The sequence below is a fragment of the Doryrhamphus excisus genome, linkage group LG23 (genome assembly GCF_037039965.1).
Source record: "Doryrhamphus excisus strain RoL-2023G ecotype Guam linkage group LG23, RoL_Dexc_Guam_v1.1, whole genome shotgun sequence".
Classification (NCBI taxonomy): Eukaryota; Metazoa; Chordata; class Actinopteri; order Syngnathiformes; family Syngnathidae; genus Doryrhamphus; species Doryrhamphus excisus.
The window spans coordinates 2,566,981-2,587,800 of record NC_136379.1 but is presented as its reverse complement, the minus strand read 5'-3'; the positions used below and the strand labels follow the sequence as shown (position 1 = coordinate 2,587,800).

At 39.6% G+C, this 20,820-nt stretch overlaps 1 protein-coding gene across 1 annotated transcript in view; it reads right to left on the bottom strand.

Annotated features, from left to right (window-relative positions):
* Positions 1–20,820, bottom strand: part of tnmd (tenomodulin) — a 76,396-nt gene that overhangs the window by 33,042 nt on the left and 22,534 nt on the right. Inside the window, exon 2 of the mRNA XM_058076235.2 lies at positions 3,006–3,146. Coding sequence (XP_057932218.2) covers positions 3,006–3,146 — 141 coding nt within the window. The remainder of the gene's footprint in view (positions 1–3,005; positions 3,147–20,820) is intronic.

Below are 20,820 nucleotides of genomic sequence, written 5' to 3'. Positions count from 1 at the left end.
ACTGCATTAAAAGTGGGCAATCATGCACTCAACATTGTTCTAGAGTATAGAACAATGTCGAGCAGCTTAAATCAATCTTTGCTTAAGGATTTCAATACCAAAAAAGAACACGGCGAACGGCTGCTTCCAGTCAACTTTATTTTTCACACTTCCACCACCAGAGCACAGCACACACACCGATTCCCGCACTTCCTGGTTCACAGGTCATGCTCAACCCGCCCCACATAGCTGGCCAAACACATGCCTGCAACAGAAGAACCAACTGACATAGCATACACACCTATTCCAACGAAGACACAAGCGTCCAAATACATGTATTTAATTGTGTTGTATCCAGATATCTTTTTATCGCTTGCAATAATCACTGTTTTTCATATGTACATGCTGGCGTTTGTTGGTTCTTCTGTTGCAGGCATGTGTTTGGCCAGCTATGTGGGGCGGGTTGAGCATGACCTGTGAACCAGGAAGTGCAGGAATCGGTGTGTGTGCTGTGCTCTGGTGGTGGAAGTGTGAAAAATAAAGTTGACTGGAAGCAGCCGTTTGCCGTGTTCTTTTTTGGTATTGAAATCCTTAAGCAAAGATTGATTTAAGCTGCTTTTGTATCGATATAAGCAGACCAAATTGGCTGGCGGGAGATGAAAAGGGCATCGTAGTAACCAGATTATCATAATAACCGGGTATCGTACTAACGGAACTAATTATATCATAAAAGACTAGAAATTTGCCTCGAAATGAAAATAGTATCGTAATAAGTAGTAATTCGTTATAACCGATATCGATATAACGAGACTTTACTGTAATTATTATTTATTGAACCACTTTAGGGGCCACGCTACTACTTGGTCACAATAAATTCTGCCTTTTTCACTATGGTTATCATCACACTTTCACACATTGCATTATCAGTGGTACTGGCAGTGTCATAAAAAAAAATAAAAAAACACTGGTAGAGTTCCTCAGATGCCCACTGAGATGTATGGAATTATTGTATGACACTATGCCTTTTTCACTACATTTGTATGACTTCAGCGGAATTCAATTTTGGAAGTTCTGCTCTATTATGAAGTGGCCTATTCAATTTAGGTCAGCTGGGATAGGTTCCAGCTGATCTGTGACTCTGAACAGGATCGGCGATAAAATATAAAGAAATGATTTCAAATCGATTATTCACTTTTCTCTTAAGGAATAAAAAAAAGAATGAATCTCAGCATTCCCAAGCATCCTGGAAAACCTGGAAAATGACTGACAATTTTTCCAGTGATGGACAACATATGGAAAATGAGAGAAAAGGTCAAACAACCTGGAAATGATGAAGTTATCCTGGAAATTGACCTTCTTCCATGCAACATTAAGACACTGGGGTTCTCTGCTTAAAAGGGGCCTATTATGCTTATTTTCCCTTCATGTTGAGTTGTGGACTCCTATAGAGCAGCCACACACAATAACCAGCACAGAACACTGTGTAGATCTTCCAGAATATGCACCTATTCCCGCAAAACGGTCTGTTTTAATTTATTCCACCCAAGGCCCGCCTCCAGGCATGCCCACTTCGATGTGATTGGTCAAACTCCCAAAGTGCTTCCCAACTATGAACCATATAATGAAGTCTGCTCCTCTGTGACATCACAAAGGGGCAGTTCTACCACGTCTGAAACTTAGGTATAGTTAGCAGGAGAACACAACATTCTATTTATAGGCCAGAAAAGCATAATAGGTCCCCTTTAATCGTTGTCACAATACCCCATGTGTCAATCAAGTTTGCTTTTCCGCTTAGAGCAGTTCTGCAACCCAGAAGACTTTGTTGCTCGATTTCTAGACCTGTTAAGAATGCTTCCAGACAAAACTTGATATCTCGTTCAGCAACAAATGTAAAAGTAAATGAAATGTAAATGAAAATAAAGAATAATTGCCATGTGTCATGCATGTCTGTTTTTCCTCATCTGCCGCTTTCAAACAGACAGAAAAAGAGTTCATTCTGTAAATTGGTTGCAGCACCTTGGTGTGTTTGTTCCATAGAACAACGGCATGAACAGAGTAAGACATTTTGTCAGTCATACAGTCATACAGCTGTGAGGTCTGCGCGCTAACCACTTGACCGCCGTGCAGCCTACATGGTTGTTAAAATAAATAAAATAAAACAGTTAAAACTACACACATGCATATATAAAACACATAGGTACATAAAATGGCAGAATTTGAATTACGGTACACAGAGACTGAAGAACTGTGTAGCCTTGTGCCGAACAAAGCAAGGTAATGGAGTAGAAATGAGATTGGCAGATTTCAATATAATGTCATATTATTGTCATATTTGTCATTGTACTTTTGTACAAGTAATGTTGAAATCTCTTCTAATCTCATTCACATAGGACCAATCTTGTCTATCATTCATCTTATGGGCCATCTGTGGTAATAACTCATTGCAGAAATCAAATAAGATCCGGTCCGGCCGCTCCAAATTCGCATAACAAAAACATCAAATAACGGCAAATAAAATTTCATAGTACAGGGAAGTTGTAGCCAACACCTTTCCTGACAGAGCAAATCTATTTAGCATGTAAGGACATTTAGATCAACAATACTATCTGCCCCAATGGCTGGACGGGACACAAAAAACTCCATTTGGACATGTGGAACTGTGATTATGTGATGCATTCCATTGTAACCTGATGCAGGTTCAAATAAAACTAAACCATTACCATTACCATGACTATTACCATTATCATTACCATTACCATGTATCTCCAGTTGTATGATCATAATCATCAACATTCCTGATGTGTGGCAACGTCACAAAAACAGCAAAAGACAAATTGTTATGTTGATTTCTTACTCAGTGAGCATTTCGAGATATTTTGCAATTTTGCGTGAAAAATACGTCAAAGATGATGAAGTTGGTGGAAATAAATGATGTCAAAATGTGTACTGACGTCTGACTAATCCTGAAAATGCATTCGCTTTTCGGCGTGGTCATCAGTTCGATGATCATCAGTCCCTTTACTTACATTTTTAAAGTCATGGACCTCAAGAACCTCCTCACTCCCATTTCCGATTCGGAATATTTCAACCTGTCGAATGGGGTCGATCTCCATCAGGCTTTCTCGCTCTACGCCGTCCAGTACTGCAGTGTACTCATGGTCGTAGACCTAAGAGGATAAGAATAATGACAAAAAAATTAGGCCATAATTTTGCAATAAATTGAACGGATAAATAAAATGCCAAAACAATTTGAGGCAAAATGACAGTTAAAATGCTGCTCCAGGAAAAGATGAACGAGATTATTGATCAGTGTTTTCCTCAAGTAACTAAAATAAATAGTTAAAGCTCTCGTGTCATGCTGGCCCTAAAGCGGCGCCGACACGCTTGGATGGCAGTTAAAATTCCCTGTTTGAAAAACGATTCATGCCCACCAGCTGAAAATACGCTATTAATATTTATGCAATGGGGGTTGTGTTTGTGAGGAGAAATATATCGCTGAGTCTATCTTCATCTTTCTTCCTTTCTAAATCAGATGCCCGCCAATGAGACGCATTATTAATGAATACGTTCAAGCAGAACTCTGCTAGGATTTATGTACATCAGACACATTTTAAATGTCCTCCAATGCTGCAAAGACAAAATGAGCTTTCACTGTAAATGTTCTTTGTTTGGTGTCGGCCTCAGGACATAGCAATGGTTTTTTTGTCTGGTTACAGAACCGTAATGGTAGTCAGAGTCATAATGGGATACATTTAGGGGTGGAATGCCACATGTATTTGGAATAAAAATGGAGCTACAGAACACGCATTGACAACACATGAAGTGAGGGACGGTACCTTATAATATTGTCACGCTTTTAATCTATAAACCAGGGCTGTTTTAAGTGCAGCCATTTGTGGCACAATGCTGTTGTTGGCTTGTGGAATATTCTAACAATATGATTTAACAATAAAACTAAAAAGAAAAAAACAACAACAATCTGTAGTATCTTTAGTAGAATTTGTTTCGGGAGAAAAGTTATATATATGGAAATATTGTGGGAATAAAATCATTATTACGAGAAGTTAATTATTGAAAATAAAGTTGTAAAACAACATCAAAATTGGGAAAAATCTACAGGAAGAATGAGAATAAAGTCAAAATATTAGAGAAAAAAGCCCCAATTTTTCCTGATTAAAATCATAATATTATGAGGAAAAATGACGCAATTTTTCCTAATTAAAATCATAATATTATGAGGAAAAATGATGTAATTTTAGTATCATAGATTTAGACAGTTTGGCATGGCAATCTGCATACGATATTGATTGACGGATGGATTTATTGGAGAATTACTTCCTAGCAGTTTGCAGTTTTTTATGCTACATTAAAAAAATCACTAAAGGTGTTACACAAGAGCTAAGCTGTTTTATGTTTTGGATTTTGCTACCTTACTGTACTGACAATGAACTGATCCGTGACCTTCAAACGGAGGTGCAGACCGAACTATGATGATGGCGTACCATTCCACTCTTCTCATTCTCAGCAGCAGATCAGCATTAGAGTGGCTCTGACTTCTACATCTCCATTAGCACGGGTCACTGCGGCATCAGCGCCACAAAGGGAATGGAACCTTCAAAACTTCCAACAGAAGTCAAATCAAGATGGGTTTAAAATGTGAGACAGGCGGAATATCTGAGTGGCAATAATTTCTATTTTGGCGTTCTTTACAGTATATTAGCACAATTGCAAAATTGTTGGGTTGGATTCATTGATATTCTATTAAAACAGCGACTGGTTATAATTCCATCTATCTGCACCTCTGTGATAAAAATATCTGAAATAACAAGTAATAATAACGTATTACCAAAGTTTAATTTGAAGTGAAACTGCTATGCAACATAATTGTGGTCGCTCCACCAACACTTGCGTACGCAATTAGTGGAGGGTGCTACAACGCAGTGCATGATCTTGTCTTGTTAAAGATGCTATCGGCTAATATTAGTTGAAGTGCTAGTTCTCATTATTGTTGCTGCAGCACTGAACTCCAGCAACTGTACTCCAAAGTTCCCACTATCAAGTTACAGGGAAGCGTCCCTGGTCTGGGAGACATTTAAAAAGCCAATATGAAAACCATGACAGTCATATGAAAACATGACAGTGTGGGCAGATGAAAAAAATCCCTTCCAATTCATGTTACACTTTCTGTACAAGAACTCGGAAAGGCCACCATGTCACTTCTGTATTAACAAAGACTTTTATATGCCTTTGAAAAGCTCGTTTATACCACTGTGATGTTACACTTGCTGGCTAAGGCTACCATACAAAAGTCATATTTAGTGGAATCCTTGGGATTCAGCATCACGGCTATTCACTATGGTTGACTATGGCCTATTATTCCGTGTGGAAGTGGTACAGTTTTACCTGCTTATTTTCTTCTTCCTCCTGACTCAGTTTCAAACCCATTCTTGTGTTTAGGACAGGGGTCTCAAACACGCGGCCCACGGGCCAAATGTGGCCCGCAGGACACTAGTTTGAGGCCCCCGCCTTGATATGAAAGATTAATGTGAGTGCGGCCCACGCAAGTTTGATATGGATGCTGTATGGTATCATGTACCCAGAAAAAAATATTACGTTTGATTAATGTTCATGTTAAAGGTTAAATAACAATTGAGTGCATCCCATAATCAGTTCCCAGTTCCACATGTCCAAAAGGAGTAGGAAGAAGCAAAGCTTATTAAATCCTACCCCTTCATCTGGTACTTTTACAATCAGTAACTGTTACATTTGTTCACTTCCTGCTTTCCTAATATAATTTAGGGTTTTTTTTGTTTGTTTTTCTTTTTTCACGTACTGAAGTACTGGGTGATATGAGCATCCAATGCCATAATGGGTACCATAGTAAGTGTCAATATAGTGATATATATAGCACATCATGACTGGTTCAAGACTCTTCATCCTTGTATTTAGCAAACATCAACTGCTTGTATTGTTTCTTGAATTGGCTCATCGTTGTGCATTGTTTGATTTCCTTACTCAATCCATTCCATAGTTTGATTCCACATACTGAAATGCTATGGCTAGCATAACGTAGTCCTAGCATAGAAGTGTTTCAAATGTACTTCTTCCCTGAGATCATATTTCTCCTCTCTTGTAGAGAAGTATTGGATGACATTTTTAGCTAATTGCTTATTTTTAGCCTTATGCATTATTTTAGCTGTTTGAAGATGAACTATATCAGCAAGTTGAAGTATTTGTGATTTTAGAAATAAGGAGTTAGTATGTTCTCTGTAGGCGGCATTATGAATTATCCTTACTGACCTTTTTTGCAGTACATTTAGCCAGTGAAGATTGCTTTTTTAGTTATTAGCCCATATTTCCACACAATAAGTAAGATATGGTAGAACCAGAGAGCAATAATGTCAAACTGCCATGAATATATCGATGTGTGATGATAGTTTTTTATATACCATACCATCGACCCACATTACGTTTGAGATACTACAACCCAATGTCATGTTTCCCAATGGTATTATTACTTTTGGCGTCTACTACATTAGGTAATACGCGAGTATAAGGATGACTATAGGGGTGTTATTTCATGTTTAGAGGGCTCTAATAATGTTGAAAAAAACATTTGTAGAAGGTCAGAAACACGTTTTATAGGATGTGAATATGAACATATTGAATCCTACTGATTGGGTCTGCAAACAATTCACTGCCATAAAAGGAGAGATGACAGTATGTGATACCTGTACCACCGTTTTTACATGTTTATGTCTTTATGATTTACTGATTTTTTTTGTGAATTCACCATAGTTGTGTGCTGTGAGATGCAAAAATATGTTGGGTTAAAAAGTATTATTCTAACAGTTAAGCCCACTTCATAACTGGCAGCGAGGTGAACACAAGTTAAGATATGATCATAAATCGTGACTGGAATTACAAATTACAACAGACAAGCAGTGTAGATTATGTAGCATGGAGACCCCCCCCCCCCCCCAAAAAAAAATCTAGACTATATAGCTAATACAAACATACATACACACAGTTTACTGTACAGGCTAAAGCAATCTAGCAATCAGTTAAGTTCTAATTACAATGGGTTCATTTCCATGGGTTGATTTCCAACCATGGGTTAATGGGTTAAGTGACCCCTTCCCATGAAATGAAGCCTTTTGACCCATCATTAATAACATTATTCATCTGTGTATGACTTACTCTCTATTCTTTAAATGTTTGCAGACATCCCAAGCAGATAAAATTAAACACCACCCGCATCATAAATGCCACCTGTAAACAAAAATGGCCGACAAGCTGTACTTCTGGTCTTATTTTGGCTCCGGTGAGACATTTTTGAGGCACATTTTGCAGGGTGCAAAACTTCAGCCTCACAAATACTGGAATTCCCACACGTGGCAGACATGCTTGTTCTGGATGCTGCAGATGTTGTCCATCTCAGCCGGTTACACCTTATTAAATGGAAACAGTGTAGTCTGCACGCAATATAGCGAATATGGAATCAAGGAAGAGTAAATACAAATGAGTCGATATCTGTATTGACACACATTTGGGTTATTTCATTAATATTCAAACAATAAGAAAGAGACACTGATTCAAAATCTGTAATATGGCGTCCATTATACACCTGGTGTTCTGGTTTCATTCATTCATTCATTTTCTACCGCTTATCCTCACGGGGGTCGCGGGGGTGCTGGAGCCTATGCCAGCTTTCTGGGATAAGCAAGCGAGAGGCGGGGTACACCGTGGACTGGTGGCCAGCCAATCACAGGGCACATATACGTAGACAAACAACCATTCACACTCACATTCATACCTATGGACAATTTGGAGTGGCCAATTAACCTAGCATGTTTTTGGAATGGGGGAGGACACCGGAGTACCCGGAGAACATGCAAACTCCACACAGAGATGGCTGAGGGCGGAATTGAACTCGGGTCTCTTAGCTGTGAGGCCACTCGTCCGCGGTGCAGCCTGGCCTGCAATTTATTTATATGACATTTAAGAATATGTTTGATGGCTGACTTAATGCAGGTGATATCTCATCAACGTAACGTGACTGACGCCTCATAGTGATCAGAATCCTACATATGACTTGCTTTCCAAAATGTTATATATAGAATAATAATAATAATAATAATAATAATAATAAATAAAAACCAATGGCCACGATAGAGCGAGGGAGTGATATCCCAACGCCATGTAGTGAAAGACTCTTTTTGTTCATCGACCCCAGCCAAGGTTTCCCTCTGAAGTGGTTTTAACAACAGCGGCTGAGGACTCTGAGTGGAAGCAGTGAATGAAAAGCGTCAGGAACTACTAAACCTAGCGGTGGTTTGTGTGAATGTTGCTGCCGAGCCCGGGGCCGTTGGGAAAAGGTCATATAGATGTTGTTACAGGTGGCTGGGTGGCTGGGTGGCTGGGTGCTCTTATGTATGGACGTGTGTGTGTAGCAGACAGTGTGCATATGTTCAGCGATGGAGAAGAGGAGGAGGTAGCGGACGTGGGAGTGAGAGAGATGAGTTGATGACAATATGTCCTCCTCGTTGTCCTTGAGGGGAAGGAGATAGAGGCTGCAGTCAGGCGGAACTAGATGCCTGTCACTCACCGCGGGGCGATGCGGTGGTAGCGGCTGCCGTAACGGCGGTGGTGGGTGTAAGGAAGCAGCTGTGGGAGAGAAAGGTGGCGCAGGGGCAGAGCGGCGCATCGGGCCCCCTCGGGAGCCATCGGCGGTCCTGTGATGGATTGAGGTGGGCAGCAGCTTAGACAGCTACACTGGTGAACATTGTGTCCTTTTGGTTTCGGTCCTTCTGGGGTCCCTTCCGCTTTTTTTTTTTTTTTTGGTTTTGATTCTGCTTTAGAACTTTCATGCATGGCATATTTTACCTTTGCGTGGATTTAATATATTTCATTTCAAACACGAGGCTAGCTCTCAACTGGTGGGTTTTGGGTCATGAAACCGTCTTCAGTGGGCCGGAAGAAATCCCGTGCCAATCCAATACACTGCTTATCTGTGCTTATGTGTTTCTGGGCAACGGGAGAGAGACATTGGGCCCGGTTGGCCGCAACTCCGGTGGGCACCGCGGTGAGCATGAGCAGATTTCACGTGATAACTCGCCTTGGATGCAGGAAGTACTTATAAGCAATAGCCGTATTTGCCTCCACAGCCGCGGTATTGTAGATTATTGTAGTTTTTTTGGTGCCTTTTGACTTAGTACAATGACTAAGTAGACCTTTTTTCCATGTTTATTATTATTAGATAGCGGATAATTATTGATACAAATAAATGTTGTCAATAAATCAGCATTTATGTCTTGTCAGTTCAGCCATGGCCCCTAATTAGTTGACGGGTGGTGGTACTTCTGTCTGATGGAATCTAACCGTAAACAATATGATGAATGCATAAGCTGGAATTGAACCCCCAATCAAAAAAAAAACCCATGCCATCACTGTTAAAGAAGCCACAAAATGATTTGAAGTGACTTTTCACCAGCAGAGGGCGCCATTTAAATTGGGCATTCATTTCTAATGGGAACATTTTCCCAGAAAGTATGAAATGAAATGTGGGAATATTTAGAAAAACCTGGATAGGTAACAGACCTGTACTGAGGGTTATAATTTTTCCACCTTTCAATGTCCCATGTTTCTATGCTTTTAATCAGGTGAGTAGAAGACAAAAATGATGTTGATAAAAGAAAATAGTGGAATTAGACGTCAAAAGAGCAAAGCATGAAAAGTCAATGCACCATCCGGTTCTCTCGCAGCCACAGGAGAAGTACAACATTGGCCTGTTACCTCAGTGTGAAGAAAAAAACAACTTTAGGAGTATCACAGCCTTTAAAAATAGAGCATCTCCGCTACACCTCTTGTAAATTACCCCTGCATATTTGTACCTCCAAATACAAGCACACAAGTACTGTTGTTTGTGGCAGACTAATGAAACCAAGCCCTTGTATAATGATGATTAAAGAGACCGGCGCACGCTGAAGTTTTATCAGCAAAACAACACAGAATAATTACAGGTAATGAAGAAGAAGTAGCACACATTAAAGCCAAACAACAGCAGCAGTAGATTCTTCCAAAGATACCGCTGGAAAATGAGGAACTGCAAGGGAAATAATTCATACCCTTTATAGATTTCCCAGAAACAGATGGCCTTCACACATGTATTTTTTTTTGTTGCTGTCAGACTCTGCGGGATGATCTGCTTTCTTTCATGAGGTGATTTGGATCTGATAGTGTGGGGTCTCAAGACCAGGGGGATTATGCTTGTGGACACTAATTACCAAGCCTGTCGACTCCCAAGGCCTGCAGGATTCAGATAAACGGAGTATGAACACGCGCTGCGGTGGAATAACACATGCGGCCTGCTGTTTGGCGACGCCAGATGAATGCAAGTAGCAATTTCTGGACTGTTGCCAGCTCAGGAAAATTCAATTTAGAGAGTTCTGGTCAATCACTAATGTGTCATCAACTCAGCTGCTATGGGGTAAAATGAGGCTTTTGGCAGCGTGCGGCACAAATCTCTTTCAAGACAATGACAGTGAATGCAACAGTCCATGTCACGGCGTCTGGTTGTTACAATGGCCGTCCTATGCTGACGCTGGATACGGGATTGTTGCCACCAGCGGTAGCTTTGGAACTATTGTATCGTCACAATAGAAGTCATCTGAACATTACACAAAAATCTGATGGTGATGGACACGAGTGTGTCTTTGTTTGCTTCCTAAGCTGAAAGGTCTAATCAGTGCGACTTTCGTACATTTTGACAATGGAAAAACAGATCAGGCGCAATCAAATCCAACTGCAATATTTTAGCAAATGAAAAGATTCTCCTTGAATGTTCTGATCTGGTATTTCGGAATCCTTAAACCAGGGGTCCCAAACTCAATTTACTTGGGGGCCACTGGAGCTAGGGTCTGGGCGAGGCTGGGCTGCATCAGGTTTTCCCCCCCAAAAAACAAAAAAACGCATTTATTAAAAACAGAAAAATGAATAAAACTTTGCTTTGGTTCTGATTTTCTACAAGAAAAGCTCTGATAAAACATTCCACTGTTCTCAAATATCTTCATTTTTATTTTTCTACACAAAATAAGATGAAAAATAAATAAACAAAGCAAGAATAAAGAAAATCAATCAGTAATAAATAAATATAATAATAAAACGGCAAATAATTAAGAATTAAAATTAAGAAACCACATATAGTTGGTGGGTAGACAAATGATTTTTTTCAGATTAAAATGAACAAAGCATTATTAGAGCCCTGTAGACATGACAAAACACGACTATAGTCACATTTATACTTTTTATTTACAACATATTGCGCAACTGCAGGGTCTTGAGACACATGCTAACTCGCAAACTAGAGAGCTAGCGACCTAAACGGTAGCCTTCAAGTTATTTCCTTTAAACTTAAATAGCCAAAAACTTACCACTTCCACACGGGTAGGGAGGATAACTATTAACAGTTATTTAACCTTTATCATAAACATTAATCAAACGTAATATTTTTTTCTGGGTACATGATACCATACAGCATCCATATCAAACTTGCGTGGGCCACACTAACATTTAACTTTCATATCAAGGCGGGGGCCTCAAACTAATCAAACCGACAGTTTTAGCATCTCCATGATGAAGACTTCACAACTTCACCCCAATCACAGAAATGATGGAATTCTTATCAGTGGTTTCAAGTCAAGTCCATAGAATACGACACAAACGGGCGTGGTGTGTCTTGCATCTGTACGATGCTGATGTCATGGGCTGCCAAGCTCCGTATTACCATTTGCCAAAAGAATAAGGGACCCTACGATGTCTGCCAATTTGTGTATTGTTGTTTGTTGCTGTGCGCGGTGGCCTAGTGGTGCATGGCAGCTGTTTTATTTAGTACTGCTGAATCCTGCTTTGACTGAGTCCACAGGCGCATATCCGACAGCAGTTTCTCGTTGTCGATGTTCCGTGTCTCTAGAGTTTAAGGATCTTATGTTGTGGCGCTAGCTGACTGAGATCAGTCCAGGAGTGGAGTCAGTCCCAATCCTATATCCTATATTCCTACATTTATGTTGTTATGTTGCTATGTAATGAAAGGATATAAAGGAAGTCCCTCTAAATATAAACACTTATGAGGCACTGCTACAGTGCTGCTTTGTAATTAGTGCCAGTTAGTTAGTTGGGGGGGGGGGGTGAATGAATTCAACATTGCCAAGCTCTGATTGTTTAAAAAGAAAGTTAGACCTATTTTCACGTTCTTGATGCTGTTGTAACGTCTTCAATTCCTCAGCAATTATTTCATTGGTTTTCAAAATAAGATTTGAGCCCACCAGCTGAGCAGGTTTTGTATGTAGTATTAAAAGCAAGGATGGCACAGGGGCGGTCAAGTGCTTTTGGGAACCCTCCCAAGCAATTACTTTAAGCATCACTTTGATGCCAGAGACGGGTTGAGGAAAATGCTGCTATTAGCCTTTCTACGAATAAACCAGAACGTGTCAGAATGTCAGACTTAATGGGAAAGATCTTAGAAAACAAACATCCATTGGCAGCGTACCCCAAATGGAGCTTTTCTATTGAATTGTATGATGTTGAAATATAAATCACCAACAAAGTGGAACCTCGGTTTTCGTACGCGCTGCTTATGGACCAAAATTACGTTTCTGTTATCATCAGGCCAAACGGTGCCCAGACAAAGCATTCACACACTAGTGACTCAGCGTCTGTGAAGAATACATCATGGTTCTTTTAGAATTGGGACATTATAGACAGATGCCGGCCAGAGAATCCTTGAGTCATCTTCATTATGTGTGTGTTTGTTGTTTATTTGTTCATAGAACACACAGAACAATGAACAACTTTGTTCTGTTTCCTTTCTTCCTCATTAGTACTGCGTGCCCTGTGTGGATGAGGTGTTGGAGTGTTCTTTGTGCCTGAAAAATAAGCCACCGTGATGCCAAAAAAAGTGCTGGAACTGCTGGAACAGGACTGAATGCAACACACTCAGTTGAATTTAAGGAGGTAGCGATACTCGGCGTCTGTTACAGTATGATTGGAATGTAAAAGTACTTTAACACAGGTTGCAGGAGGAAGGGTTTAAGGATGACAATACAGAACACCTGCTGCTGAAGATGACAATACATTTTGAGCAAGTTTGCAGCACTAAATAGCCGGTCTTCAAAGCTACGTTTGTAACGGACTGGAGTCAAACAGCATCCATGTTCTCCCCTTCTCCCTTCACACAAAGTCATGTTCACCAACAAGTGTCTGTTGTTCTTTATTTATGTTTTCTGCATGTAAGACTATACTTATTCCCTATGGTTCCATATATATATATATATATATACAGTAAAGTCTCGTTATATCGATATCGGTTATAACGAATTACTGTTTATTACAATACTATTTTCATTTCCCGGCAAATTTCTAGTCTTTTATGATATAATTAGTTCCGTTAGTACGATACCCGGTTATTATGATAATCCGGTTACTACGATGCCCTTTTCATCTCCCGCCAGCCAATTTGGTCTGCTTATATCGATACAAAAGCAGCTTAAATCAATCTTTGCTTAAGGATTTCAATACCAAAAAAGAACACGGCGAACGGCTGCTTCCAGTCAACTTTATTTTTCACACTTCCACCACCAGAGCGCAGCACACACACCGATTCCCGCACTTCCTGGTTCACAGGTCATGCTCAACCCGCCCTACATAGCTGGCCAAACACATGCCTGCAACAGAAGAACCAACTGACACAGCATACACACCTATTCCAACAAAGACACAAGCGTACAAATACATGTATTTAATTGTGTTGTATTCAGATATCTTTTTATCGCTTGCAATAATCACTGTTTTTCTTATGTACATGCTGGCGTTCGTTGGTTCTTCTGTTGAAAAATAAAGTTGACTGGAAGCAGCCGTTCGCCGTGTTCTTTTTTGGTATTGAAATCCTTAAGCAAAGATTGATTTAAGCTGCTCGACATTGTTCTATACTATAGAACAATGTCGAGTGCATTATTGCCCACTTTTAATGCAGTTCGGCGCAGGATCGGATATATCGACAGTCCGGTTATATCGATATTTTTTCCGACTATATATATATATATATAATTATATATATAATTATATATATATATATAATTGGATTTCCTTCAAAAATTGCTTTAATTTTCATCAGACCTTTTACAATAGATTAATGATGAAAACCACAGCATTTATCCAAGGCAGTTAAATCATGAAATATGTCGGACCCTCAAAAGCGTTTCACTTACAAGGCTCCAAAGTCCGTTTCACAGGAGTAAGAGAACAAAATAATTTTCTTCATCTCACCTTTGTGCAGTGAGATTGGTTAATCACACATACAGCATCTATCTACACGAGAATAAGGGCGTATGTGAAAATCCATCTCGACAGAAATCTCACCTCAGACATGTAAGAAAATGGTTTGACCAAAAAAAGAAGTTCTGACATGTGCACTTAACACACAGGGGTGACACTTCATAACACAACAAGGTTGGATGTCTGACTTTTTAATGTGCAGCAAAGTAGAAAAGTTGAGATTTTAGTATTCGAGATAGTGTTGGGATACTTTCAGGTCTTCTGTCCTTGATCAAATTGCTATCAGATTGGTGTCGGATAGAGCAAATGGTCATTGGTGAAAGATCAGTGGAAGATATGTGAACTCTTCCATTTGAGGCGCGGGCAGCTCCGTAGATAGCAATTTCTTCAAGGTCTTTGACGATTTGAAAGGGGAGAATTAGGTGGAATCACTCTTGTGGAGTACTGTCGTCCATGTCTGGATTGATTAGCGAATGTGTTGCCATGGAGCCGGGAGGTGCTTTTCAAAATTTAATTTCAACTTTAAAAAATACCAAAGACATGCTTTTCACTGCAAAACAAACATGATTGGATGTGAAATGTAAGGGTAACCAGCGGTCCGCTTTTTAGAGTTTACAACTAATGTTACCTTGTGTGGCACAACCAGCCTTTCTGGATTTGACCACTCTGCCCAAAACCTCAGCTATTTTCTTTTCATGTAATTTTGTGTACTTGTGAAGAAGTGCACCAACAACTGTTGCTTATCGTTCAATGAGAAAAAGCACAAGGTCGATTGAAAGGCTTTCTACGGGTACATTTACAAGCTCCAAAATGGGGGAAGGATGGAAATAAGTGCTTTAATTATATCAGTCGTGTTGACACTGTAACTGCATATGTAGTACTTCATTCTACTTCTACCTCACTGATGGTGGTCTGGGATGTCAGGGCCACAAGGAATTAAACAGACATGCACTGCATGAGTAAATTTATGATAAAAAAATCTCCTGTTGCATATTCTTTTCTTTAGCCATCATAGATAGCAAATTAAAATGACATGTTTCCACAAAAATCACAATGTCATCAAATGATTTCATTGATGTATTAAACCGGAGTCACTAAGTGTGTCAGTAACTATGGAACCCTTATCTCTGAATTAGAGCAGTAGGTGCACTGCTTTATATATAGGCTTGGTGATATAGAAGAAAACTTAAGGAAAACCTAAGAAAAACCTCAAAATTGTAGAAAAATTGTTACACAGTACACATATAGCTGAATAATATACAATACATATAACAACTTGTCATCAATCTATGTTAATTTTAGACTTAAAATAATGTCAATGTAAGTCATTTTTCTGCCCTTTGTATTGAGTTGTGGACACCTATAGAGCAGATACACACAAGCCCTTGATCCAAACTTGCTATATTTATCATTATTACACTATACTTATATGTACTGTGTATGTGTGTAAGTGATGTGAAAGACTTTATTAGTTAATCATTTTTTTAATTATCTGTGTGAAGTTGCTGATTCATGCAAACTTGCAATGATGGCAAACAGGGAAATAATCTGTCAGCCTTGTTCACTGTTTTTTCTCAAAAAACACACCATTCAGTACTTCAAGCAAAGTTTTACAAGTGACTTTATCTCACCAGACAAATTAGAAGAGAGCAGACGAAAAAAAAAAACCACCAGCAGTGACACAACGAGCCGTATACTGTTACTGTACATACAACACAATCTGATGTCAATTTCAGCCTGTTTGCGCATCGTCATTTTGTGGCATACAAAAGTTTGTCGATGATATAAAATGGCTGGAACTTATGTGATTTAACACCTCATTGTGCACCAAATGCGATTTAGTGCATCCAAAGCCTGACAAAACGCTACATTTTGTTAAATGTAACACACACGATATAACTAAGATTGAATGGAGGAAGTCTATATGCAAGTGTACAGTATACCGTATGCAAATGAGCTAATATCTGCATTGACATACAATGTGAAATTTGAGTATTTGAGTGTTATTTCTACAATTCAAAAAATAACGAAAGTGACACTGATTCAAAATCAGAAACACGGAGCAATGTCATTGTAATCGTTGCAATCACTGACTGCAAATTGAGTTTACTGTCAGAGGCGGGATTTCATCGCTTGATGAGCTTTGCAGTTTCATACATAGAACACAGAGAATCTAATTAACCTTATTAATAGTATAGCATATCAAGATAAAGAAAAACATTCATTATTTTGGAAACAAAAAACTACTTCCAAGTCAAACGGCTCTTCAACAAGCACATTTTTGCCGGAGAGTAATGAACTATGGATTTATCTGGGGGGGAATTTGTGGAATATATGGAGCATATGTGCAGCGACTCAAGCAGGAGTTTGGCAGAGGTTACAGGCTATCATTCTTCTGCTGTTTTATTTCCACTGCGGAAAAATCAATTAATCCCGCAACCTCTGAATTTCTCTCTCTTTCCCGTCAACTCACTCCTACCTGAAAGGGGCGTAATGACCCACTTTCTGCGTGTCCCCCAGCGACTCTCACCACTCAACACGTTTGACCACCTCGCCGTGGTCCACTACAGTCTGCAGCTGCTGTTAATTTAGGAGCGCCGTTTGCCTTCTTTTCCCTGCTCTGAAGCATATATGACTAATCACAGCAGTCATTTCAAAGAACTTGAGCTCTCGGTGGCAATAAATCACCTTGATACGTGCTACTGTACCAGTAATAGAGTCGCACGGGGGGCAGGGGGGTACGAGGAACTTAGGGAGCTGTTGGCTAACACAGCATGATGACACTAACTCATGGACTGGGGCATATTGTTGCACAGTATGTAGTTTGTCTTGATGATATTGGGCAAAATCAAAGTGAAAACAACAAAGAGTTGCAGAGTTGAGTCTTTGTCCCAACAGCCAGGAGAATACGATGTACTTAAACACATACAGTACTGTCATTTTTTCATTTATAAAATCAGCAAATATGAGGCATACTTTAAGTGTTGGACATGATTTGTAAAGTATTCATCAGTCTGGTGTTGCCGAGAAGCTGGGGGTGGGGTGGGGGGGTTCTGTTTTGGATACTGGTTTATATGACAGCAGTGTTTTGGTGACTGAAAACCTTTGGAAAACGAATCTCACAGGAGGATTTTCCATCATCTTTGCACTTAAAACCGTCCGTCTGCTAAAAATGAGGACATGCCCAGTAAACGTAGGTTGTAACTATGGTCATGGAGGCCAAAATTGGTTGTGTTGTATTAGTTATGGATGAATGCCAACATTCGCAGCTATAAGGATATTTAAAAAAAGAACGTGTATATTCTGTTCTGTATGAAAGGTATTGTTTTGTCCTGAGAGGCACTGTCATCCTGAACATGGCAACAGCAGCAACAGCAGCATTCCAAAAAGAACCCCACCATAAACAGAGAAGCAGAGCCAACGCCCATATAAGGGCGCACGGCAAGGATGTCTCTGTGATGTCACAGAGAGCCAGTGTTGGAAAAAATTCTCTGAAACCGAGCGTTCACAGCCATCACAAACTTCATTCAGGGCTCACTTCCAAATCCTCAGACCTCATTATCTGAAACTTTGGCATCGTTTAACAAGATTATATGACATTCTATCTACTTTTATAGGTTACAAAAGTGGAAAAAGCATAACAGGTCCCTTTTAAGGAGTGTTATGGGAGAACACAAATGTTGGCAACATTTGAACTACAGCAGATGATGCTAAGCTACTTACAGCGCCTAAGCTCCTATGTTTGTAGCTTCAGCCTTTACTTTAACATGTGTAGTGAAGCCTACTTTTTTGAGTCCTGGTGATTTTTCATGGGAAATGAAGTAGCTTCATTGTTTCAAAGTGGAAGTAAAGTTAGGTTTTGTGATCTGTATGTCTCTCTGAGCCAAGCACGGTGGTCAGCTGTAGACCAAGCTGCTCTTTTTTTCAGCTGCCCTGCCCAGATCCCACTAATAGTCGTTGTCATAGAACCATACATTTCAATGCCACTTCCTACTGTAATAAAAGGGCCAGGCTGTATTCATTGAGCAGCAACGCAAAGGCAAACAAAAATGCAGACTACGTACAAGTTTCTAAGTGACCTCCATAGTGAATACATCTCCTTGTCGCTTCTTCTAAAATGTCAAGTTCAGTCCAAATAAATCCACAGGAGCGCACACGCCGGGATGTGGTAAGCCAAGTTGCATTTAATAAGCAGCTTGTCAACAGTGCTAAGGCTGCAATTTGGGTTATTTAGACGCAAGACTGTAATTTGTCCAGGTGAACATTAAAGGGAGTCAACATTTTGTGATTCTGATAATTGAACTTCCCGTGGCAGTGCAAATACAATGGAACCTCCATTAGCGCCCGTTTTTTGGGCCTGCATTCTCTGGTTACTTTACTATGTATATACGTATATATATATATATATATATATATATATATATATATATATATATATATACAGTAAAGTCTCGTTATATCGATATTGTCGGGAGTCGGAAAAAATATCGATATAACCGGACTGTCGATATATCCGATCCTGCGCCGAACTGCATTAAAAGTGGGCAATAATGCACTCGACATTGTTCTATAGTATAGAACAATGTCGAGCAGCTTAAATCAATCTTTGCTTAAGGATTTCAATACCAAAAAAGAACACGGCGAACAGAAGAACCAACTGCGTTCGTGGTTTCTCTCGTGTGTATAGAATCTATACACAGAAACCACGAACAATAAAAAGATATCTGAATACAACACAATTAAATACATGTATTTGTACGCTTGTGTCTTCGTTGGAATAGGTGTGTATGCTATGTCAGTTGGTTCTTCTGTTGCAGGCATGTGTTTGGCCAGCCATGTGGGGCGGGTTGAGCATGACCTGTGAACCAGGAAGTGCGGAAATCGGTGTGTGTGCTGCGCTCTGGTGGTGGAAGTGTGAAAAATAAAGTTGACTGGAAGCAGCCGTTCGCCGTGTTCTTTTTTGGTATTGAAATCCTTAAGCAAAGATTGATTTAAGCTGCTTTTGTATCGATATAAGCAGACCAAATTGGCTGGCGGGAGATGAAAAGGGCATCGTAGTAACCGGATTATCATAATAACCGGGTATCGTACTAACGGAACTAATTATATCATAAAAGACTAGAAATTTGCCGGGAAATGAAAATAGTATCGTAATAAGCAGTAATTCGTTATAACCGATATGGATATAACGAGACTTTACTGTATATATATATATATATATATATATATAACTGTATATATATATATATATATATATATATATATATACATTGCGATTACTCACATTTTTTCCATTTAATTGCAGATAGAAATAAGTTTTTTATTAATAATGAGTAGGGGAAATCCCTTTGTGGTAAACAATTTAATGTGCAACTATAGTGATAACTACTTCAAATTTTATGTAAAGGGATATAAACTTCGGGAAAAAAAATATGTATACCGTCATCAAGCATATTTTTGTATTAAAGTTGTATTATTATTTTTCTTTATTATTAGCATATTATTATCATATGAGCTCTTAAACCCACCCACTATTCGCAAAGTAGGAATCTCTAGGTTTCAGCCCCGTGGAAATTTTTTCATGGTCATAATGTGCGTGGTCCCCTTAAATTGTTACAAGAACAGTTGGTGTGCAACGCCCCTCCAAAGACTGATGTGTCAGTTTTTGTAGCTTGTTGTTGGGAGTGGCTGCAACATGCTGTTAAGCTTGCTATATAGTCTCTTTCTTCAAATGAAGATGAAAACTAGGTATGATTTAAAAAAAACAAACAGTACAGCGACAGTTCCAGCCAAGTGACAAAGTGCTGATGTTGTTCCCTACGCCTGGTTCCACTCTTACAACTCAATTCTTAAGTCCTTAGGTCCTTAAGTGGTAGACAGAAGAATCTCTAACACTGGTTATATCATCCATATGCTTGACCGCTGAAGATGTTGACATGATGAAATTGTACCATTCCAGAGATGATATACCCAGTAGTGTTGGGTGATGCGCGGCCCCGCACTGTTGACATTGAAGTGGGTAATGCAACTTCTATAAAGCAGCATGCATACCACTGCCCACCCACAAAGAGGGAGGTCATGCAGCAGGAAGTAAATTACCTGGTAACGAAGGGGTTTGATAAGCCCAATTGCAGCCCATAGAGTTCACCATGTTTGGTGGTGCCCAAGTCTCTGGAAACTCCTACATTTTTCACTCATTTCCGTAAAGTAAATGCAGTCCGGACATCTGCATTCGTCACTCCTGATGTGTTCATGCCTTATGGGCAAAAATATGCACCCGCCAATTTCCAACTCCTGATGCAGTGTCTACTAGGTGATCTTCCTGACTGTATCACGACAATGTTGTTGTTTATTGTAGTAATTGGGAGAGCCACATGTCTTGTCCAAAAACTGTGTTTCAGTGCCGAACCGACACTAAACTTGGCCCAATCTGAGTTTGGTAAGACCACTGTTGCATACTGGGGAAAACAGGAGGGCCATAAGCAAGTTAGCGCAGTGGCGTCCTTTCCC